Raw genomic sequence first — 23,191 nt, 5'->3', positions numbered from 1 at the left:
AAGTTATTCTATTCTTTACTTCTTTATTCAAAGAAAAAAAAGTACACGTTTTTAAGTTAATGCCTTTATTTTATATCTTAACTTATTTATTTAAAAATAAATTATGTAGTATTCTGTTCATTATTCTTTTGCAATAAACTACGACGATTCTCTTGCATGCGTGTATTATCCCAATTGTGTACCATTTTGCGTTGTTTTAAACGTTCTTCAAGTTGAAATTGCAGGCGTTCCGGCCGAGTGTATAAAGTAAAATTGATCTCTGGCATACCGTTCAGTGAAAGTAAATAATTAATACGAGCACGTTCTTCGGCTATAGCATAAAGATCACTTATGGTCTCGGGATCATTAAGAAAATTTTCATATTTAGCATCTACTATATTTGCACTTGTTAATGGTTTGTTGGCAAGAATTTTCGGTGCAGTTCTAGGTGTTTTCAAGAGCGTACGCGAAGATGTTCCAGCACTAGAAGTACTTTTAGCTTGATATCGCTGGATGGGTGTTGTTGGTGTGGAATTTGGTGTTTCAACTTCATCGTCATCATCTTCGAGTGATATTGTAAGGAAATGCATATATGGGTCGTTCATTGCATGTAGAACACTTTTGCGTCGTCGACGCCTAGATTGAGCTTGTTGATTATCGTCCTGTTCCATGCTGCTGACTGTTGACGAGGTGATTGATGTTGATGGTGTATCTATGGAGGCGTGATTATCATCGTCTGAATCGATTATTTCAATAACTTTACTCATTTTTTCTTCTTTTGTTTATGTTTTGATTATTTCTTGCACTAAATTACAGAATTTTTTTTTTGTTTTGTTTACAATGAAAAATAAACAGCTGTTTAAAGTGTTGTTAATTTAGCGTTTTCTTTCGTTAGTTATAATATTTAATTTAATAAATGTGAAATAGATAGAAATATTGTATAGAATTTTGAGTAAAAATTTGATTAATAATCATTTTTTAAGAAATTTAAAAAGTCCACTGGTATTTTAATGTAGTGTTTTTAATCATAATTGAGAATTCGAAATTATGTTGATAAATTACTAAGCGTTCTTATAAAAAGCAATAGTTAGCATTATTGTATAGCGGCTAACGGTATACCATTCACAATAGTGTTTGTTTATTTTGATTATTTGTAAAACTGCTTTATCGACCCTATTTAGAAGCTTCAATTTTGAATTTTTTCTTAGATATTCTTAGAACTCCCATTAAAATGATTTACATTTTGTGCAAAATTCTTCTAATTCATAATATTTTCTATTTAAATTAAATTAATATTAAAATTTATACCATGGGGGCTCAACAAGCAAAATCCGGCGATGAACAAGAAACAAATGTACGCACTTTACAAAAACAATACACTGGACTTGCAAGAGAACCAACAAATGGATTAGATCGCATGAATGAAAATCGTAAAGAAACAGTTATGTCTGAACAAAACCTCATTTCAGCATCCAGTCCTAAACGTATTACAGTGGCTAATTTTGCTAAAATTAAATTAGAACCGCGACCGGTGGATGAATATTCTAGGGAGGAAGCAGCGTTGGAAGAGGAAACAAGCGAGCTGGTAGTTGAAGAAACTATTGACCATCAGGAGCAAAATAAAAGCCAACAGGAATTGGAGGATCAGCAAAATCAATTAATTTATACAGAAAATCAAAATATAGGTTTAGGTCAAGCACAGGAAGATTCTTTGCCTGTAGTAAATAATATTTCACCTTTAACTATTGGGGAAAACAGTATTATATTGGATACATTGCCCAGTACTGAACTGAGTTGCGATATTACAAATATCCAAGTAAAAAAGGAACTGTTAGAAACATGTGGAGTAACAAGTGAATCAGAAAATGTAAAGGATCCTTTGGAAATACCGCAAAGCAGTACAATTTCAGTGTTAAGTGATGAAGAAGAACTTGATAATAGCAATAGAATTTATAGTGCAATAAAAAGTGAAACCATTGATAATGATATTGAACCTGATAAGAATTTGGAAGAAGAAAATAAAGATCTGTTACTTAAAAAAGAAAATTCCGATGGTAATAGCGAAGAGGATATTGATCAACAACTAAAAGAAGCTCCTAAATTAGTTAGAAATCCATTTTTTAAAATCTGCAATAAAAAGCAACAACTTAAAAAGGAGTTTATTGATGAGGTAACTAGGGTAAGTAAGACGGCTTATTATTATGTTATACTGTGGAAATCTTTCAAAAGCTTTTATATTTCCGATTTAATTAACATTTAATTAAACTCCAAATATTACAATTTTAGGAAGTTTCTACAAATAAAGCGATAAAAACTGAACATAAATCAATCAATGAAGAGTTGAATAAGACAACTACAACAAAATCACCAACATCACCGGAAAATTTATCGAATGCTATAACCGTAATACACGAGGAAACTTTACAAACATCGGTATAAAAATTTGAACTTAATTCCTATTAAATTTTAACATAAATTATTTTCCACAGATCAATCTTAAAGAACTAATTATTAAATCAGAAACCTTAGCCGCGCCTGATGATATTTTGGTAAGTTGTGAATATAAAAACAAGATGAAGTATTTGCAATTAACTTTTACTCTTAGGATTTTACAACAAACAACAATTTAAATATCAATTGTTTAAGTTGTAATTTAAATTCATCATTGGATGTTAACTTAAGCAATGTAGAAACCGATTTCGAAGAAGCCCGGTCATCACAATCCATTGAAGAAGTTAAATCGACTCTTTCTCAAAATTCTTCTCTAGATTCTTTGAAATATTTTACCATAATTGATCTGACAAGTGGGGAAAAGAGTGATTTGCCAATTGAGGATTCATCGACTATAACATCAACCCCGAAAAAACAAGAAAAACCCAAAGCTATCAGAGGAAGACCGCGTAAACCTGGAAGCTTGGAAAATTACAAATTTGGGAAGATACTGAAACCAAAAAACCGTGGAGGAAAGGTGAGTCTTATCATATTTTGAATATTCTTAACACAATGAAGCAATTTCTCAAAAATGTTCATCTGTGCTTTTACAGCCACGTAGCAAAACTCTAAAATCCAAAAAAATTTCTCCAAGAGATACTACATTTATAGCATCAAAGAAACAAATTTTAAAAAATCTTCCGAAAATTTCTATAAAAACTCGCAAAAAAGTTAACAAACAAAATAGCGAAAAGAAAACTACAAAAACTTCTGACGATTTTCCCAAACCGTTGAAATCAGAGCCACATTCATTAAATAAAGAGCAGAGCATAGCAACGGAGCTGCCCAAACCCATGATGTTTAAAAGTGAGAAAAATATAAACATAAATAATGACAAATCCTATCTTAAACCGGAATTTCAACCTTATGTACGTTTGAAACGTCTGAAAAGTGAAGATCTCTTGGTACCGCTAAAGACAAAACCTGCTAGAAAAACACGCAAACGTTTAAGTTATCATCAAATGTCCAATGACAATAGACGTGATTTTCTTATACAACATGCCTTTAGCCTAAATCAACGTGCTAAATTAAATCGTTTAAGTATTGATCATGATCATTTGTATTATAATAATCAACAAGATCAACCTTCATTGTATAGCCGTTTAACTACTCCTCTCAGCATGCATATGGATACAGCAAATGATTCTATTGCTGAAACGGATTCCAAATATTTTAGTCCTCAAGAACTTTACTCACTTTTTCACTCCTCTACGCCAGATGCCTCTTCAATGTTTAGTGGTCATATAGATAGTGGTGTCTCCACTTCAACGCCTAGTATGCAACAACGCCAAACGGACTACAATAAAACTTTACTCTTAGAGATTGCTGCTGAGCGGGCCTTTATCAACAATCACTTAATACATTTTGGCTACTCACCCATACAGTTCGATTTGTTTAATAACTTAAACGATTTGAGTATTTTTCTTAAATATTTATTTGGGTCTGCAAATATGAATTGATGGTATTTATGTTGAAATTATGATTTTTATGTTTGGGAATTAATATTGTTTTGTTATTTTATGGATATTATTTTTAATTTTATTATTTTAAACTTGACTTGCAATTTTTCCTTTTATAAGAAATGCTTGATTTGTATTTTATTAAAAACGAATTATTTTAAATGTATTTTTTTTTTACAAAATCAATTTGACTTTAATACTTTCGAATAAATTGTATGTTGACCATAATACGTTTGTTTATTAAATGAAAAATCTGAATCGAAAGTTAACTATAAAACTAATGGAAAGTTTTGAAATAGATGTATAGCTGAAAAATGAATCAACAGGAATAAAGCAAAATAGATAGATAGATAGATAGATAGATAGATAGATAGATAGATAGATAGATAGATAGATAGATAGATAGATAGATAAATAGATAGATAGATAGATAGATAGATAGATAGATAGATAGATAGATAGATAGATAGATAGATAGATAAAAAGATAAAAAGATAGAAAGATAGAAAGATAGAAAGATAGATATATAGATAGATAGATAGATAGATAGATAGATAGATAGATAGATAGATAGATAGATAGATAGATAGATAGATAAAAAGATAGAAAGATAGATAGATATATAGATAGATAGATAGATCGATAGAACGATAGATAGATATATATAGATAGATAAATAGATAGATAAATAGATAGATAGATAGATAGATAGATGATAGATAGATAGATAGATAGATAGATAGATAGATAGATAGATATATAGATACATTGATAGATAGATAGATAGATAGATAGATAGATAGATAGATAGATAGATAGATAGATAGATAGATATATAGATAGATAGATAGATAGATAGATAGATAGATAGATAGATAGATAGATAGATAGATAGATAGATAGATAGATAGATAGATAGATAGATAGATAGATAGATAGATAGATAGATAGATAGATAGATAGATAGATAGATAGATAGATAGATAGATGGATAGATAGATAGATAGATAGATAGATAGATAGATAGATAGATAGATAGATAGATAGATAGATAGATAGATAGATAGATAGATAGATGGATAGATAGATAGATAGATAGATAGATAGATAGATAGATAGATAGATAGATAGATAGATAGATAGATAGATAGATAGATAGATAGATAAGATAGATAGATAGATAGATAGATAGATAGATAGATAGATAGATAGATAGATAGATAGATAGATAGATAGATAGATAGATAGATAGATAGATAGATAGATAGATAGATAGATAGATAGATAGATCGATCGATAGAAGAAATATAGGATTGAAGGAATCTGTACCAATAAACAATGCTATGCTTGTGTTGTTGTTTAATTCCTTTTAAAGATCTTAATGTGGTGGCATCGTCGGCGACTGCTTATAAAATTTTGAGAGATTTGGATATAAAGTAGCAATAAAGATGTTCAGTGTCGCAGTTTCTATGATCAATTTGCTGAACTTTTTAATATTAACCTTTATGAAGACAGGAAATAACTAAAAAGATTCAACAAATCTTGATAAGTCAAATATTTAGCAACTTCTTCAAATTGTATTAGAGTATTATTCTCATCGAAATATACTTACGAAATGACTCTATCCAGAACTTTTTCAGTGTCCAAAGTGGTAAAACCTTAATCATTCTATTATGGCTGTAAATGACAAAGGATCTAGACCCAGTTTTCAGATTAACGAAATTAATTAATCTTTAACCCCCATATTTATAAATGCTTAATAAAGTTGTTGATGGTTTATTGTAGGAATTTTGTATGGAAAATGTGCGTAATGAATATCTTTATGAATAAGTTTAAATCTGGCTTTTATTCGTTTAAAAGAATTGATACAAATTTCCCGCTAAAAGTTATTCAAGGTTATAGAAATCTGATCACAATTTGTGAAAAAGTTTTTTCTACAAAGGGGGTGGTTGTAGCAGCTAGTGCGCATGCTTCTTAATAACATATGTCCATCCATATTTATTTGTATATAATATAGATACCACAATAATAATAATGAAAAATAGTCCTTACATAAAAAATAAAGGACATGAAGTGAAACTGAAATTAATTTATAAATAAAAAAGGAATTAATAAGAAGTAAATAAAATGGATATCTCATTAAATTCCTTATATAAACTCGAAATAGATGTAAATAAATACATACAAGAGCAGTGAGTATAAAAAATCGAAATAAATAAATTTGAATATTAATATCATTTCTTTTAGATTTTCCAATGGCGAAACAATACTACGTAACATAAATCATTATCTTGATCCCGTATTCATACTAAATATTTGGATACCACTAGTGGGAGCATTTAATCATAAATTACTAGTACAACTGGTGGCATCAATAGGTGTCATAAATACCCTGGCGACGGTAATAAAATGGTAAGTGACTACATTACTAAATAACAAAAATGTTTTAATTTTTCCTACATTTCAGGTGCTTACCCGAATACCGTCCTATTTGGTTTATTAGTGAAAATTTAAAAAGCTCTAAATATGATTTTAATGACATAACAATTGATCCATTTAGCTGTGACACCAGTGCCGGCTTTCCCTCTACACATGCTGTTGCCTTTACCACATTTGTTTTCATTGTAGTTTGGCGTTTTGTTACAAGTTTTCTATCTTCATATGAATTTGTTGTCTATGACAAATATTTGTTAATTTATGCTATTGCATCTTCCATATCGACTGTCATGTGGTTTAGTCGTTTATATTTTCTCTATGAATTTTTACATCAATGTATAGTGGGTTCATTATTTGCTGTTCTTATGATTCATATACTAAGGAGATATTCTTTGTCATTGTTGAGTTTTGGTAAAGTGAAGGCAATGTTGTTGGTAATTGTTTTGGGCTGTATACCGATAAGTGCTTATTTTGGAATGCTACATTGGGATGTGGATCCATTTTGGTGTGTTCGAACGGTGAGTGAAATAATATAATTACCTCATTAAGTTTTAGTTTTTAGAGAAAACTCTGTCTTTCTATCAATCAATCAATCAATCAATCAATCAATCAATCAATCAATCAATCAATCAATCAATCAATCAATCAATCAATCAATCAATCAATCAATCAATCAATCAATCAATCAATCAATCAATCAATCAATCAATCAATCAATCAATCAATCAATCAATCAATCAATCAATCAATCAATCAATCAATCAATCAATCAATCAATCATCAATCTATCTATCTATCTATCTATCTATCTATCTATCTATCTATCTATCTATCTATCTATCTATCTATCTATCTATCTATTTGAGAAATTGTGTCAGGTTATAGTTTACTTCACCATGTCTACGATGTAACCAAGTTTTAATACATGGTATTAAACTGTAGATCCATCGACCTTTTGGGGAATTTTCCCATCTTCTTTGCCAGCTGTCCATCGTATGCTCCTTTTCGATTTCCCGAATATGGTCTCTAGGAGTTTTTTTCATTATTCGAAAGTCGCTTATATATATTTGCAAGTTCTTTGGCTGATATATCAATGGGGGCAATTCCCGCGACAACGCTTGCTGCTTCCATTGATATTGTTCTATACCCGCTACAAACTCTTAGGCAATTTCTTCGGATACTGAAAACATATGCTTTTCCTTGCAGTTTCTTAGCGCTCCCTCCCATATTGGAGCTCCATATAGGATCACCGAGTTTGTGACTCTCGAGATTAACAATCTCCCGACTCGTGGCGTGGTCACCGATGTTTGGCATAATTTGATCTATCTATCTATCTATCTATCTATCTATCTATCTATCTATCTATCTATCTATCTATCTATCTATCTATCTATCTATCATCTATCTATCTATCTATCTATCTATCTATCTATCTATCTATCTATCTATCTATCTATCTATCTATCTATCTATCTATCTATCTATCGTCTATCTATCTATCTATCTATCTATCTATCTTCTATCTATCTATCTATCTATCTATCTATGCGAGCGAGCGAGCGAGCGAGCGAGCGAGCGAGCGAGCGAGCGAACGAGCGAGCGAGAGAGCGAGCGAGCGAGCGAGCGAGCGAGCGAGCGAGCGAGCGAGCGAGCGAGCGAGAGCGAGCGAGCGAGCGAGCCAGCGAGCCAGCGAGCAGCGAGCCAGCGAGCGAGCGAGCGAGCGAGCGAGCGAGCGAGCGAGCGAGCGAGCGAGCGAGCGAGCGAGCGAGCAGCGAGCGAGCGAGCGAGCGAGCGAGCGAGCGAGCGAGCGAGCGAGCGAGCGAGCGAGCGAGCGAGCGAGCGAGCGAGCGAGCGAGCGAGAGCGAGCGAGAGCGAGCGAGCGAGCGAGCGAGCGCGAGCGAGCGAGCGAGCGAGCGAGCGAGCGAGCGAGCGAGCGAGCGAGCGAGCGAGCGAGCGAGCGAGCGAGCAGCGAGCGAGCGAGCGAGCGAGCGAGCGAGCGAGACGAGCGAGAGACGAGCGAGCGAGCGAGCGAGCGAGCAGCGAGAGACGAGCGACGAGCGAGCGATCGAGCGAGCGAGCTAGCGGCGAGCGATCTAGTATCTACTATCTATCTATCTAGCATCTACTAGCGATATCTATCTATCTATCTATCGATCTATCTATCATCTATATATCTATCTATCTATCTATCTATATATCTAACTATCTATCTATCGATGTATGGACTAATCTTTCTTGTTGTTCTGCTTATTACAGGCTTTTAAATGGTGCCCTGATCCCATGCAGTTAAAACATGAAAGTACTCCAGTATTCACACTCTGCCGTGATTTTGGTTATCTCTTAGGTATTGCCCTTTCAAGTCCTTTGGCTAAAAGGTAACTCGTTTTAAATTTACAACTAATTCTATACTTTTAAAACTATTTGCCTTATTTTAGCTATTACAACTCTAACCACAATTATCGTAAACGTCTTCCTGCTTTAATTTGTATGGAAATTTTTAATTACATTGTCCAATCATATACCCCCAAAGAATATGGACGTTTTGCATTTGTTGCTTATGAGTTTTTGAGAAATTGTTTTCATTCCTTTATGTTATTGACCATGTTGCCCAAGTTTTGATACTAAATAAAGTTAGGTATTTGAAACAGTTTTGAAAATATTGACTTAATTTTATTGAACATAAAAAAAAATAATAAATAAGTTATAGTACAGCATTTTTTGAAGTTATTTGTTTGCAAAAAAAAAACACTGATTATAACGAACAAAAAAAATAATAAAGAAAAACTAAAGACATAAAATAATAATTATTTAAAATAATAAAAATATTTAAATAAATACATACATGCGCTGTTAATAGGCAAACATTTTAGTTTAAATATTTTAAAAAATTTCTTTTAATATAAAATTTGACTAAAAAAATTTTATTTCTTTTCGTATTTCATTTAAATATTAGATACATTCACATTTCACAAGTTTTAATATACATACAATTAAATTTATTGTTTTTATAACACGCATTTTTAAGTACTTAAAGACTTGTTTTTTAATATAATTTATTTATTGTTAATATGTAATTTGTTTAAATGCCTGTTTGTTTAAACAGTGGGTATTTTCTAGAGATTTGTTTGTAATGAATTTTTATTTAATTTTAGAATTATTTTGTGTGAGAGTGTGACATTTTTAATATTTAACCGAAATTCTCAAAGTGATGTATAAAGTATGGTAGTTTTCTAGTCTTGTTGACCTCATCACAGGCAGACATAACACTCTTTGTTAAGGGTCGGGGACCACAAGAAAATACGCCAATTTTTGAGACCTATAATTAAATAAAAAATGGGTATTAATAAAACATATGTTTTTTTCTGCCGAAACTGTCAAAATTTTACAAAAAGTTTTCTTTTATTTATGCTTTTGAGAGTTAAAGAAGGCAACATTTCTGAGATCGAAATTTCAGTAGAATTTAAATGAATTAAACTGTAAATGTTGATCGCTATAGAATTGGTTAATTTGGCCCTTAAACTACTTACATAAGAATGTTTCTTTTGCACAAATTTCAAGAAACTGGACATATCTGGTCTTCCAAAATGATTAACAGCTTTGAGACCAGTAAATATCGAAGTTTTCGATAGACGTTGGAAGTGATTTTCACATATATACTGAAAAAGAAGAATATTGCAGATTAATAAAAGATTCATGTTTTAAAATTATTATATTCTCAGTCGAAAAGTTCAAAGAGAATTTTTCTACATAAAAACTCGATCCCAAAGAACTGTTCTACAGAAAAGCTCGTAACAGATACTCATCCACAATGAAATATTCTATAGATAACTTCTTTACAAAGAACTTTTCTTTAAAAACTACTTGACAAAGAATTTTTCATAAGAAAACTTCTTCACAAAGAACTTTTCTTTAGGAAACATCTTCATTCATAACTTTTCTACAGAAAACTTCTTTACAAAGAACTTTCCAATAGAAAACTTCTTTACAAAGAACTTTCCAATAGAAAACCTCTTCACAAAAGAACTTTCCTACAGAACTTTTCTAAAGAAAACATCTAAACAAAGAACTTTTCTACAGAAAACTTCTTGACAAAGAACTTTTCTAAAGAAAACATCTTCACAAAGACCTTTTCTGTAGAAAATTTCTTCACAAAGACCTTTTCTGTAGAAAGTTTTCTAAAGAAAACTTCTTCATAAAGAACTTTTCTATAGAAAACTTCTTCACAAAAAAACTTTTCTAAAGAAAACTTCTTTACAAAGAACTTTTCTAAAGAAAACTTCTTTACAAAGAACTTTTCTAAAGAAAACTGCTAAGAAGAACTTCTTAACAAAGAACTTTTCTATAGAAAACTTCTTAACAAAGAACTTCTTAACAAAGAACTTTTCTTTCCTCTTCACAAAAGAACTTTCCTAAAGAACTTTTCTATAGAAAACTTCTTCACAAAGAACTTTTCTATAAAAAAAATTTTCACATGAAAAATTGTTCTATAGAAAACTTCTTAACAAGGAAATTTTCTAAAGAAAACATCTTAACAAAGAAAATTTCTATAGAATACTTCTTAACAAAGAACTTTTCTAAAGAGAACTTCTTCACAAAGAACTTCTATAGAAAACTTCTTTACAAAGAACTTTTCTATAAAAAAAATGTTAGCACGAAAAATTGTTCTAAAGAAAACTTCTTAACAAAGAACTTTTCTAAAGAAAACTTCTTCACAAAAAACTTTTCTAAAGATAACTTCTTTACAAAGAACTTTTCTAAAGAAAACTGCTTTATAAAGAACTTTTCTAAGAAAAACTTCTTAATAAAGAACTTTTCTATAGAAAACTTCTTAACAAAGAACTTTTCTATAGAAAACATCTTCATTCATAACTTTTCTATAGAAAACCTCTTCACAAAAGAACTTTCCTAAAGAACTTTTCTATAAAAAAATTTTCACATGAAAAATTGTTCTAAAGTAAACTTCTTAACAAGGAAATTTTCTAAAGAAAACATCTTAACAAAGAAATTTTCTAAAGAAAACTTCTTAACAAAGAACTTTTTTATAGAAAACTTCTTCACGAAGAACGTTTCTATAGAAAACTTCTTTACAAAGAACTTTTGTATAAAAAAAAAAATATTCGCAAAAGGACATTTATAGAAGAAAACTTGTTCATAAACAACTTTTGTATAGAAAAATGCCCAATAAACTTTTCTACAGAAATCATTTCTATAGAAAACATCTTCAAAAAGTACTTTTCAAAAGGAACTTTTCTATAGAAACCTTTTTCACATAGAACTTTAATATTAAAACTTTCTTCACAAAGAGTTTTTTTTATAAAAAAAATGTTTCTTCCCAATTAACTCACCAACATTGTTGTTCTCAAATCAAATTTGTGGAAAAATTGTGTTATAAATATATGAATCTCCAATACATTCGTCACATCCTTCTTCTCAACATCACGCAAAACATCTATAAACCATTCGAAATGTTTGTGAGATGGACAAATCCACAAGAAGTACACTTTCTTGCAAGCAACTCCCGAATAACGATTAGTACTAGTGCCAAATACTAAATCATTTAAAATCGAAGCATAAGGAGTGACACCAATGCCACCACCCACCATAACAGCCACTTCAAATTTATACCAATCTTGATTGCCACCGCCAAAGGGGCCCTCTATACGGATTTTAGGCTGATCTTCGGGATTATAGTTGCAAGGATCAAAATAGTTACGCAATTTCCAAGTCCAGGGACCCTGAGCTTTAATGTGGCAGCTAAGGAAGTTTTCATGAGGAGCCGAGGTCAAAGTAAAACTATGCATTTCATGAGGTCTAAAGGCAGTGCAGGATAAACGCACCCATTGGCCCGATAGGTATTTTAGATTGGGTGGACGATAGAACTTAATTTTAATAACATCTGAAGGCAGTAGATCGGTTTCAATGACATCCAAAGCCATATATTTCGTACGCAAAGAAACGATTTTATCCAAAGTATAAATAATGCCAGGACCCAAAAAGAACATCCAAAAACGTGGAGGTCCTGTTAGGCGTGCCAGACCGTGTATAAGACTTAATATATAAAGGCCTATATAAAGAGTATGCATATTCCAGAAGAATTTATAGGCCTTTTTACGTATAGTAGGATGGGCAAATACAAATATAATGCACATTATGATAAACAGTAGAACACCAGTGGTACCTTTTAAAGTAAAATATTAAAATTTGTTTTGTGATCATCAATATTTATAAAGTAAAACCTACCTGTTACCGTTTGGAATAACCAGAATGTTATATCCGGCTTATAATCCGAGGCAAAGTGCACTTCTCTTGTCAAACATCGAAGATTTTCATGTGATTGTGTGGAGACATGATAGAAATTCACTATATGACCCACTGTATGCAGCACCGAAAAGAATAGGGCAGTACAGGCAGCAATTTTATGAAATTGTATATGAGAATCCAAGGGAATATATTGTTGTATGGGAAATTCTTTAAGTTTTGTTATAAGATTTCTGAAAAAAATGAAAATTGAATGAATGAAAGAACGATTTAAAGTGGATCTATGATTGGTTTTATACTATGATTCATTCAAACATATTTACCAGGGAAAAAGTTTGAAAATTTTTTAAAGAAATCTCAATCAGAAAGAGTTTTTCTATAGAAAACTCTTTCACTTATTCCTTAGAAAAGTCCTTCACAAAGAACTTTTCTATTGAAAGCTTTTTCACAAAGAAATTTTCCATCAAAAATTCTTCCATTAATAATCTATCTATAGACGACTCCCTCACAAAGAATTTTTCTATAGAAAATTCCTTCACAAAGAACTTTTCTTTAGAAAATTCCCTCATAAAGTTCTTTTCTATGGAAAACTAATTAACAAAGAACTTTTCTATAGAAAACTCTTTCACAAAGAACTTTTCTATAGAAAACTAGCGCACAAAGAACTTTTCTATAGAAAAATCCTTCAAAAGGAACTTTTCTTTAGAAAACTCTTTCCGAAAGAACTTTTATATAGAAAACTCCTTCATAAAGATCTTTTCTGTTGAAAACTCCATCAGAAAGCTCATTCACAAAGAACTTTTGAATAGAAAACTTATTCACAAAGAACTTTTCTATAGAAAACTCTTTCATAAAGAAATTTTCTATAGCAAACTCTTTCACAAAGCATTTTTCTATAGAAAACTCTTTCACAAAGAACTTTTCTATAGCAAACTCTTTCACAAAGAATTTTTCTATAGAAAACTTTTTCACAAAAAAGTTTTCAATAGAAAACATATTCACAAAGAACTTTTCTATAGAAAACCGTTTCAAAAAGAAGGTTTCTATAGAAAACTCTTTCATAAAGAACTTCTCTATAGAAAACTCATTCACAAAGAACATTTCTATAGAAAACTCTTTCACAAAGAAGTTTTCAATAGAAAACTTATTCACAAAGAACTTTTCTATAGAAAATTCTTTCATAATGAACTTTTCTATAGTAAACTCTTTCACAAAGCACTTTTCTATAGAAAACTCTTTCACAAAGAACTTTTTTATAGAAAACTCTCGCACAAAGAACTTTTCTATAGCAAACTCTTTCACAAATGAACTTGTCTATAGAAAAACCTTTTACAAAAAACTTTTCTATAGAAAACTCTTTCACAAAGAACTTTTCAAAAGAAAACTCTTTCACAAAGAACTCTTCTATAGAAAACACTCGCACAAAGAACTTTTCTATAGAAAACATTCGCACAAAGAACTTTTCGATAGAAAACTCTTTCAAAAAGAAAAATTCTATAGAAAACTCTTTCATAAAAATCTTTTCTATAGAAAACTCTTTCACAAAGAATTTTTCTATAGAAAACTCTTTCACAAAGAACTTTTCTATGGAAAACTCTTTCACAAAGAACTATTCTATAGAAAACTCCTTTGCAAAGAACTTTTCTATAGAAAACAAAGATCTGTTCTATAGAAATCTTCTTTACAAAGAACTTTTCTATAAGAAACTCGTTTACAAAGCACATTTCTGTAGAAAGTTTCTATTGTAAACTACATCGCAAAGATATTTTCTAATGAAAACTTCACACAGAAATCTTCTATAGAGAATTCCTTTACTTTTCTTTAAAAAAACTTTTTTTATAACGAACTTTACTATAGAAAATTTTTTTAAAACTGACTTTTCTATAGAGAATTTGTTCGTAAACTTACGATAACTGACCACGCTTAACGTAATAATTACCTCGACATAGTTAGTAATAGCAGTGAGTAGCAGAATGACAATGAAGCCGCAGATCCACGAGTGATGGCAATACCCACACCCATAATATGTCTCAAGTCCGTATGTTCAGCCATAAAGGAGTAATCTATAAAGAGTAATCTATAAATCTGTGACTAGAAAATCTTCTCCTCGAAACTTACGTATAAAACGTTCCACAAACAAAACAATCGTTATGACATAAAATAAGAACAGATAGAATATATTCTGACGATTCTCTTCCAAAAATGTTATATAACTATCCCATTTCTCTTGCATCCAGTGGCGGGGTCTCTCTTGCATGGGCTCAATATTAAATGAAGTCATACGTGCCACATTTGTTGAAGTATCCAGGAAATTCTGTTTAGCTCCTTTACAATCTAAACCAATGGCTACAAAATCTCCCTTATATTCTTTCATCATGAGTTTGAAATCTTGATAGGTGAGATGATTCTTGTGTTCCAAACCTACATCTTGGAACATGCCATCAATTAATTCGGTTACCTGATCATCACCCAAACTAGTGGTACGAGCAATTTCCACTAAAGAACGCATCATTTCACTTAGTTCACCCTTGTCAATGACACCATTACGATCATTGTCGCACATATCGAAAATGATACGAAGTTTGTCATCGGTTTTGCCGCGTGAGAAGAGAACAACTGTTTCCAAAAACTCTTGGAAACTAATGCGACCATCTTGATCTTTATCTACGATATTAAACATTTTGCGTACGAACATGTCGTTGGGTTTCATGCCCAGGGCAGCAGCAAATTCAGCTTTGGAAAGGGAAGTGCGCATGACCGTCATTACTTCGCCATCGGTAGAAGCATCAGATCTGCGGCGTCTTTCTCCCGGTCTTAGGCCAAATGTTAAGGCATATGCCTCACGGAAGAAATACTCCAAACGTTTCTGTCTTCTTTCACGAGTTTCAGCTCCGGCCAACATCATATCACGATTTACTTCTACCAAAGTCATTTCTTTTTTATGTAAAATTAAAAAGTCTTCTAGTTTTTTAACGAACTTTCGGCGTGCCCCATAAGATTCTAGCTCCAAGACCAAATCATGATCATTAGGTACTCTCAGGAGAATATAAGGCTTCTTTTTAATGTGATTATGGGCCGACTCTTCAACAGTTACCACATCTACAGTTTTCAAACTGAAAGTGCGTAACTTTTCACCCTTACGATCTACAGTATAGATGGCAGCCTCTGGTCCAAATTTTACCGTAACCAAACGTTTGTGATTGGCATGCAACCATTCTCGGGCCAACATTTTATCCACCGAACCTTTGTGTTGAGGTGCTCTCAAGGCTTCTTGGCGTATTTTCAATTTCCTTCTCTTGCTATTTTGTAGTTTGACCACACAATAACCGGCTCCAGCACATAGAATGGGCACGAAGCCCAAGAAGACACAAACATAGATAAACATTAACTCCGAACCGGAAAAGTAATCATAGCCCTCTAGATAAGTGCAAGGTTCCAATTCGGTAGCATTTAATTGCATAGGTTGAGGACAAGGATCACCCTCATGCCACATGAACACATCTTCCTGTATATCATTCTCATTTATATCGGTACTATTAACAATAATATCGTACATTCTTATTTTACGTATCTCTTCAATTTCCTCTTTCGTAAATATACCATTACGATCGTTTTCAAACCAAAAACGATCGGCATCTCTTAAACGTTGAAATTGTTCCTTAATAACGGCACTAAATAATTCGCCAGGTTGGCCATAGGATTCCAACATGCCACCCACATATACATCCACATCATCCAATTGGTTATCATAGGCTGAGATCAACATATTCAAAAGATCGGGTTGTTTAGCAAAGAGGTCAGGATTTATATCCGTCCAATTGTTGCGTCTTTTCAGACCGAAAGCCTCTCGAGCGCTATTGTAATCGGGTAGACCATTATCACGACCACGCATAATATTTAAGGCTCCCAAATCGCGTCGTGTAAATTCCATGGGTCCAAACAGTTTATCACGTACATCAGAACAAAGCACAGGATCTTCACGTTCGGATATTTGTGAAGAAAGGCCCATTAGAATTTCTTCGATAGTGGTATCGGTAAGAAAGTCCTAGAATTAAGAAATAAATAAATTACACATTTGGAAAAGAGTTGGAACAATCTGATGACCTACACTCGAATCCCACCAAGTCGAACACAAACGTATGGCCGGATAACCCATGGGTGTTTTCTTGTAATTACAACTAGCATCACGTCTATAAATACCCGGCGGTATCATGGTATGACCAAAACGGAAGGCAGCAGCTTGAAATATATGACCTATGCCAGGATGTATATCACGATTATAACCCTCATAGGGAGGAATTTCAGAACCCAAAAATGCCGGCAGATATTCATACATAATAACATTCTGCAAAGTGGCTATGACCATACGACGGGCACGTTGGAAAATATCCTCATCGGTCCAATCGGCATGGGCGCGCTTAATACGCTGAGCCAGGGTATTGTGCCAGCGTAAAAAGAGTATAGCAAAGGAGAGCATGGCCGGATTTTGATTAGTTCTGGGATCTCCTAATACTGAAATAATATTAACAAGAGGTTAATTATTAACTCCAAAAATAGAGCTTTCAATCGTATTACTTACAAAACAATCTTTCAGGACTTAACATCTTCATAACATTCGGCACTGGATTATTGAATAGCGGTACTCTCATAGTATTCTTAACCGGCATTTTGCCACTTTTATCCGTTAGCAAAGTGCCATTGTGAAACGAACGCATGGCATTTAACCAGGCCTCCGATGTACTATATATAAAACTACCATCTATCCAGGCAGTCATTTGATTAATTTGTTCCCTGGGAGCATTGGGACTCTGGCCCGTGCTGCGATCGTAGGCCGCACGATGAAACGGAATATATTTATCGCCACGACATTCTTTATCATACATTTCATCGCATTTATCGATTTCAATGCGATGCATTTCTATGGGGCAACCCGATTCGGAGGCCATAACAATCTCATTGGCTACAACTTGACCGAAAAAGGCCAATAGGGCAGTACGATTGAATTTTGAGCCGAGACCATCACGACCACCCATAAACAAACGACTCAATCGTCTGGTCGAGGGTCGATTTGAACCGGCCATAGCGTAAACGCCATCTGAATATGAAGGCGGTGCTTTGCGCACCAAATGACTATCTGAAAGTGTTAAAAGAACAATATGTCAGCTATTTCATAGAAAAGTTATTTAATAATTTCAATTTCATTAAATGCTAATATCAGTTTGATGTTTGTTTTGTATTTCTCAATAAATTGAATTAGATCACGATCATATTTCATCACGTTTAGGGTAAAATTTCTTAGTCACTATTTTAACATATTTAACACTGAACATCATATTTAATTTTGTTAAGAATAGTTTAAATCTAAATATTAAATAATAGTTTTTTTCTCTAAAATTCCTTAGGGGCTTAATTTATTAAAATTAAAATAAATTATTCCATGTTTAACACATATTTTTAGAAAAATCATGAGACAAGTGTTTTCATTATTATCATATTTTAAACATTTTTAATTTTAAACTTTAAACAGTATTTTTATCAACTAAAATAAACTTACCTACAGAACCCCAATCGGGATGCGCTAAATTATTATACCAGCCATCGTATCTTTGTTTTTCAATTTGACTATAAATTTTTTCTATAAATATAAGAAAAGAAATATACAAAATTAATTAATTAAGTCTTTATAACAATTTTTTTCTAATTAATTGTATAATTGGTTTCTTAAAAATATCAAATCATTGTTTTAATTACTAAAAGAATTGAAATAAAACTAAAATGAAAATTTTCCATAACAAATCGGAACATGTTAATCCAAATCATGCGGCAAGTATAATCTTTTTGTTCTGGATTGGGTAATTAAATTTAAGAAGCTTTGTCTTAACATATCGACTTAAACTTGACCATATCTGTCGGGTAATAAAAACTGAGGTTACACGGGAAGTCCACATTTTAAAGAGAACCCTCGGATTTCCTGAGTCGTCAACAGATATGTAAAGACGTAATCGGTAGATCGAATCTCGAATATATCAAATAACCCCAGGACTTTGTTCTTTCTCACATAGAACATACTATGTTAAATCCAGTATGGGTTCCGGTTCCTGTGTTACCAGATTAAGATTCGACCTCATGGCCGAGTATACATTTGATCATCACCAGTTTTTAGTCCCGGTAGACTAGAGATATGGGTAGCATCTTTTTTGGCTGAGGTTGCTATCACACTAAGATGAGGGTCTTTCATCAAGGTAATATGTCCCCCGAGGGCTTCTAGAGACTATCCAACATACATTAAATAATACAATGCTCAGTAAGCGTATTAAATAAAGCGATCAGGGGACTATTTTTTGACGATTTTAAAGTTGATTTGACGTTGTTTCGAAAAAAAAAACCCACCTATACCTTCACATAGGTAGTGAAGATATAGGTTTATTGCAGACAATGCAAAACTTGGAACCGTTATGCGAAACAATACATTACACCAGTGCGAATGAGGTGCAAAACTATCAAAAACCAAACAACAGTAATCGCTCAGACCGCCTTTAAGATAAAATGACGAGTACGCTCGACTTGTTATTCAACTCAGACATGAATTGCGACTCGACCCACAGACTGTGCTTTTGCAGTCCAAACTTCTCTTGTTTCTAATATGATTCGGAAGGTCCTGTCAATAAATAATCCGACTAATGGCTCAAAAAATGTATCTACTTTCCAAAATCCAAAACTATACTATCTAGCCGATGTAGTGCAAATTCAGGGATTTAATAACTTTTGGTCCGTATAATTAGTTTGTCTTGGTCGGAATCCAGTCTAGTATACAGTGTTGCCAACTCGTCCACGATCAAAAGCACCGTGAGTGGGTCAAATTAGATAAACATTTCCAAAATCGTGGGTAAAAAAGCACTATTTATAATTTTGAATAATTTTACAAATACAGTAGACGTTCAGTAGTACGAATGCTCTTTATTACAAATGTCCAATAATACGAGTCTTTGAAATATTGTTTTCAAGTGAGCGGACAGTTTATGGATAGCTTCAGGATGTAAAGAAAGAAGACCATCTTTAGAAGTGCTCCTTTTGAACCTTCCGAGGTCATTCCTTCACGTTCGAAAAGATGATCTTGTATTCAAGTATGTCCAGCCCTAATTTCAGTAAAACTCAAAATATTTTAAATTCGATTTATGTGAACTTTGAAATTCAAATGTTGATAAAACTTTGAGAGCTGTTAATGGAATTAAGACATATTGCAATAAAAGTTCCCTAGGTTTAGGTTAACAAAGGGAGACCATAAGGTCCATTGTGATTCCCTTCTTTGAGAGTAAAGATCCAAAGATATAGAAACCAAAACACTAGAAGCAAACACAGAAAGAGAACAGGTGCAGAGCAGAGATTAATGGAAACAGATCTATTCTTAAGGCGTTTCAGCTCAGAAAATTTACCAAACCAATAACCTAAAGATAGAAATGTGAAAGAAACTTAGTCTGCCTATTAAACACAGTCGATGAAATGGCTGATTCCCTTGATAAAACCTATTAGACGTCGAGACAGAATAAGAGCCACTTAATGATAGGATAGAGAGAAACAAACTTAGATGGTTTGGACAGGATGTCAGATGAACTCCTGCCGAAACGCGTTCTTAAAGCAGACCAGAAGGCCGAAGAACCCGAGGTAGAAGAAGAGTAAAATGGCAAGAAACAGTCAGCAAAAGCTTGTTAGAGCGTAATACCGATCCTCGATCAGCTAGAACAACAGCACAAAATAGAGTAGAATGGCTAAAAATTTTGAAAAAAAACCTCTACAGTGAAAGGTAAAAAAGGTCTGTAATAAGTAAGTTTAACTTTCGCCCATAACAACAGTTCACCTAGTGCAGTTTCCATGATGTCACTGATCGTGGATGGAAATTTACCTTTGACCATAGGCAATTTAGATACAAATAGCCTCCTGTGGTGTCGCCCTCGTAAAGCTTCTCCTAATGCAATGATCCCCTAGTTTCAAATTAATCACCCCTATCGCCAATAGAAGTGAAATTTTTGTTCAATTGAAATTTTCATTCCACTCGAAGGGATTTTATTGTGAAAAATTCATTCACAATAGTTGATTTTGTATGCAACAGCTGTTTAATGTTTACAAAATTCCATCAACAAATTTCACATACAGGGGAATTTTTTTCACGACAAAAAAGTTAGTGAACGAAAAAAGTGAAAAGGAAACATATTTCACGTGAAATTGGTAGGCTATAGGAGTGAATAATTCTGCTGCTGAGCATGCAGACTACCCACTCAATCTTTATATAATTGAAAGCTCCTTCAATATCCAAGAACGCGGCAAACCGTGCTCAACACAACATACCACCTTATGGAGAGCATTATAAACTACCTTGAGGTAGGCATGTTAACCGTCAGTAATGAGGTGAGTATCAATATTGTTCCTAAGAGGTAGATCTATCAGTCTCTAAAGTTTTGTATAACTTTAGATCTGATTCTGTTTTTGAAATCTTTTAAGTTTGAAATATTAAGTGACTCAAAGTTTGCCGCAGTTTTGACTTTATCTTTCATTAATATTATTTTGATACACAAACATTTAGATTGTACAAACTTCGACAACAAATTATCATTTGTCATTAAATGAATTTTTAATTGTAATACACATTTGGTGACAATTAAATTCATTAAAAGTAATGACTTTTAAAAAAATTAAATTCAAATAGAAAAAAAAAATAAATTAAAAATAAAATGTTGAAGAATTTCAACTCCATTAAAAAAGTATTGAATTTGTTTTCAATTTTAACTACAACATTGATCTACATACAAAAAAAAAAAACAAAAAGTAGAATCAAATTGATTTACTACATCTTGCTGAAGTGTTGCCAGTGTTCAGACTACTCTACAACAACAACAACATAGACTCATGGTTTGCCTTAAAAAATGTTAATTTTTCTTAGAATTTTTTTGATTTTTTTTTCAATTTTATTGTGGCAGTTTTGAAATTTATTCGATAGTATTTGGAAATTGTAGACTAGTTTGCTTTGCAAACTATAGATATGCATTTCAAAGTGGCATAAATAAAAGTTGCAATTTTTACTCAATAATAACGCAATAGTGATAAAACATTTTATGCGTTTTATTTTATTCGTTTTTTTTGTATTTTTTGTCCATGAATTAAGAGCAGACAAAAAGACACCTGTCATGTAAAAAAAAACTTAAAGTTATAGTTACATACTAAATATAAATAAATAAAATGTTATATCAGGTACAAAATTTTAGTTCAAGGATTATTTCAACAAAATCTTACTAATGCATACATCTGAACAAACATACATAACTCTAGCAGTTTTAAATCTGAGAAATCTAACATTTCATGCGTGGTAGGATCTAGTTTGCAACATTGTTACTTTCGAAATTAAATTTGCATGAGAAAACCAAAACAGACAAAATAAAAAACAACACTTTTGAATTATATGACAGACATGCTAAAGCTGCATTTACATAACTTAGATAAGTTACAATTAAAATCTAGTCCAGGTGGAACCTTAGTATACACACCCAAAAATAATATTGTATTTTAATTAAATATATTCACCCACATTTTGAAATGTGATTATTTCTTAAAACACTGTCATTTACATACATTTTTTTTCACATGCCAATTACTCACCTCAAATTATATGTACCTGTCAACAACATTTTCATACTACATGTCATTTGGTCATTGACATCTCTTTTAAACTTTAATGAAATAGTGTGAAAAACACTGTAGCCCACCTCCCATGAGATGTCACTTTGTTAATTTCATTTCGCTAATACCGATTTCTAAACAGTGCGGGTGGGAATAATATGACAGCTGGTATTTTCGAATGGGAGAGAGAATAGGATGTTATTGGCAGATCACCGATGAATCAATAATTTATTGATAACAAAATCCCTAATGAAAGTTTGGAAAATACGGAAAAACGGAGACCTGATAGAAAGTCGAATTAAGTCATAACCTTCCATATTGCTTAAATTTCTATATAAACATGTTGGTTTCAGGTCCATGTAAGCTGTATTTTGTTAATCCTTTGAAATTCATCGCCATTAGGTCAGATATCAGATATGACACCAAAACTATGGCAAATGCAGACCCCTACAAATGATGTAGATTTAGATATGGAAAAGTCCAATGTTTAATGTGGCGTATGACACTACAAGTGAAACTTTTAAGTTTGCAAATCGTTCGGATATCTGCATTAAACGGCTCATTATTATAAGACAAACCAATCAATGGGGTCTCGAAAGTAGTAACCCAATCCAATCAAAGTAATTTGAAACTGGTTCGCCTTTTGTGGTGGGTTCTTAGAGGACCTAGCTAAAACTATTACCAGTCGGGTCCTCAAACTGGAGTGTCAATTAACTCGCGGTCTGACTAGAACACCTATCTTAACTTATCTGGTAATACAAATGTTGCCTGTTTAAGCTCAATGTGAAGATGGATGCATGAGTGAATATGGTAATCCATTAATCTTTAATTTATAGGTGTTTTTCCCTTCTTTGTTCGGTTGTGTTTTAAAGTGTTTTAAAGGAAAGGAGTCTTGCAAA

At 32.4% G+C, this 23,191-nt stretch overlaps 5 protein-coding genes across 9 annotated transcripts in view; 3 read left to right on the top strand and 2 right to left on the bottom strand.

The window, feature by feature from the left end:
* Nucleotides 1-48: 48 nt before the first annotated feature.
* LOC119602213 lies at nucleotides 49-828 on the bottom strand. The gene has a single exon (XM_037953601.1). It carries the CDS (start codon nucleotides 744-746, stop codon nucleotides 102-104), a length of 645 nt encoding a protein of 214 aa, XP_037809529.1. The 5' UTR covers nucleotides 747-828; the 3' UTR covers nucleotides 49-101.
* Nucleotides 829-1,116: 288 nt separating this feature from the next.
* LOC119602210 (interaptin-like) lies at nucleotides 1,117-4,151 on the top strand. The gene is made up of 5 exons (XM_037953596.1): nucleotides 1,117-2,158; nucleotides 2,266-2,412; nucleotides 2,469-2,528; nucleotides 2,585-2,947; nucleotides 3,024-4,151. Exons 1-5 carry the CDS (start codon nucleotides 1,289-1,291, stop codon nucleotides 3,927-3,929), a joined length of 2,346 nt encoding a protein of 781 aa, XP_037809524.1. The 5' UTR covers nucleotides 1,117-1,288; the 3' UTR covers nucleotides 3,930-4,151.
* Nucleotides 4,152-5,982: 1,831 nt separating this feature from the next.
* On the top strand, nucleotides 5,983-9,182 carry LOC119602201 (glucose-6-phosphatase). Its single transcript, XM_037953581.1, has 5 exons — nucleotides 5,983-6,121; nucleotides 6,177-6,341; nucleotides 6,397-6,883; nucleotides 8,622-8,740; nucleotides 8,801-9,182. Exons 1-5 carry the CDS (start codon nucleotides 6,057-6,059, stop codon nucleotides 8,982-8,984), a joined length of 1,020 nt encoding a protein of 339 aa, XP_037809509.1. The 5' UTR covers nucleotides 5,983-6,056; the 3' UTR covers nucleotides 8,985-9,182.
* Nucleotides 9,183-9,270: 88 nt separating this feature from the next.
* Nucleotides 9,271-23,191, bottom strand: part of LOC119602199 (dual oxidase) — a 50,296-nt gene continuing 36,375 nt past the window's right edge. For all 5 annotated transcript variants that reach the window (XM_037953574.1, XM_037953577.1, XM_037953573.1 and 2 more), the window contains exons 3-11: nucleotides 18,178-18,258; nucleotides 17,203-17,757; nucleotides 16,732-17,135; nucleotides 14,742-16,668; nucleotides 14,563-14,686; nucleotides 12,606-12,856; nucleotides 11,711-12,543; nucleotides 9,893-10,021; nucleotides 9,271-9,681 (exon numbers count right to left, since the gene is read on the bottom strand). In XM_037953574.1, coding sequence (XP_037809502.1) covers nucleotides 9,553-9,681; nucleotides 9,893-10,021; nucleotides 11,711-12,543; nucleotides 12,606-12,856; nucleotides 14,563-14,686; nucleotides 14,742-16,668; nucleotides 16,732-17,135; nucleotides 17,203-17,757; nucleotides 18,178-18,258 — 4,433 coding nt within the window. In that variant the 3' untranslated portion in view covers nucleotides 9,271-9,552. The remainder of the gene's footprint in view (nucleotides 9,682-9,892; nucleotides 10,022-11,710; nucleotides 12,544-12,605; nucleotides 12,857-14,562; nucleotides 14,687-14,741; nucleotides 16,669-16,731; nucleotides 17,136-17,202; nucleotides 17,758-18,177; nucleotides 18,259-23,191) is intronic.
* The window catches only part of LOC119602200 (glycoprotein-N-acetylgalactosamine 3-beta-galactosyltransferase 1-like), an 86,875-nt gene continuing 84,607 nt past the window's right edge, over nucleotides 20,924-23,191 (top strand). Inside the window, exon 1 of the mRNA XM_037953580.1 lies at nucleotides 20,924-21,026. The gene's annotated coding sequence lies outside the window, so the exon portion shown is untranslated. The remainder of the gene's footprint in view (nucleotides 21,027-23,191) is intronic.

The sequence above is a fragment of the Lucilia sericata genome, unplaced genomic scaffold, assembly GCF_015586225.1.
Source record: "Lucilia sericata isolate MDLA Ls3-8-SP2 unplaced genomic scaffold, ASM1558622v1 Contig000214F_arrow, whole genome shotgun sequence".
NCBI classification, from domain to species: Eukaryota; Metazoa; Arthropoda; class Insecta; order Diptera; family Calliphoridae; genus Lucilia; species Lucilia sericata.
This window is presented reverse-complemented; position numbering and strand designations above follow the sequence as displayed.

Excerpts from the sequence above, each read along its gene's own strand:
- LOC119602213 (XM_037953601.1), bottom strand. The coding sequence starts at position 746 with ATGAGTAAAGTTATTGAAATAATCGATTCAGACGATGATAATCACGCC.
- LOC119602210 (XM_037953596.1), top strand. The coding sequence starts at position 1,289 with ATGGGGGCTCAACAAGCAAAATCCGGCGATGAACAAGAAACAAATGTA. Across the intron at positions 2,159-2,265 it reads TTATTGATGAGGTAACTAGG|GAAGTTTCTACAAATAAAGC; the intron begins GTAAGTAAGACG and ends TTACAATTTTAG. Across the intron at positions 2,948-3,023 it reads CAAAAAACCGTGGAGGAAAG|CCACGTAGCAAAACTCTAAA; the intron begins GTGAGTCTTATC and ends GTGCTTTTACAG.
- LOC119602201 (XM_037953581.1), top strand. The coding sequence starts at position 6,057 with ATGGATATCTCATTAAATTCCTTATATAAACTCGAAATAGATGTAAAT. Across the intron at positions 6,342-6,396 it reads CTGGCGACGGTAATAAAATG|GTGCTTACCCGAATACCGTC; the intron begins GTAAGTGACTAC and ends CCTACATTTCAG. Across the intron at positions 8,741-8,800 it reads TCAAGTCCTTTGGCTAAAAG|CTATTACAACTCTAACCACA; the intron begins GTAACTCGTTTT and ends GCCTTATTTTAG.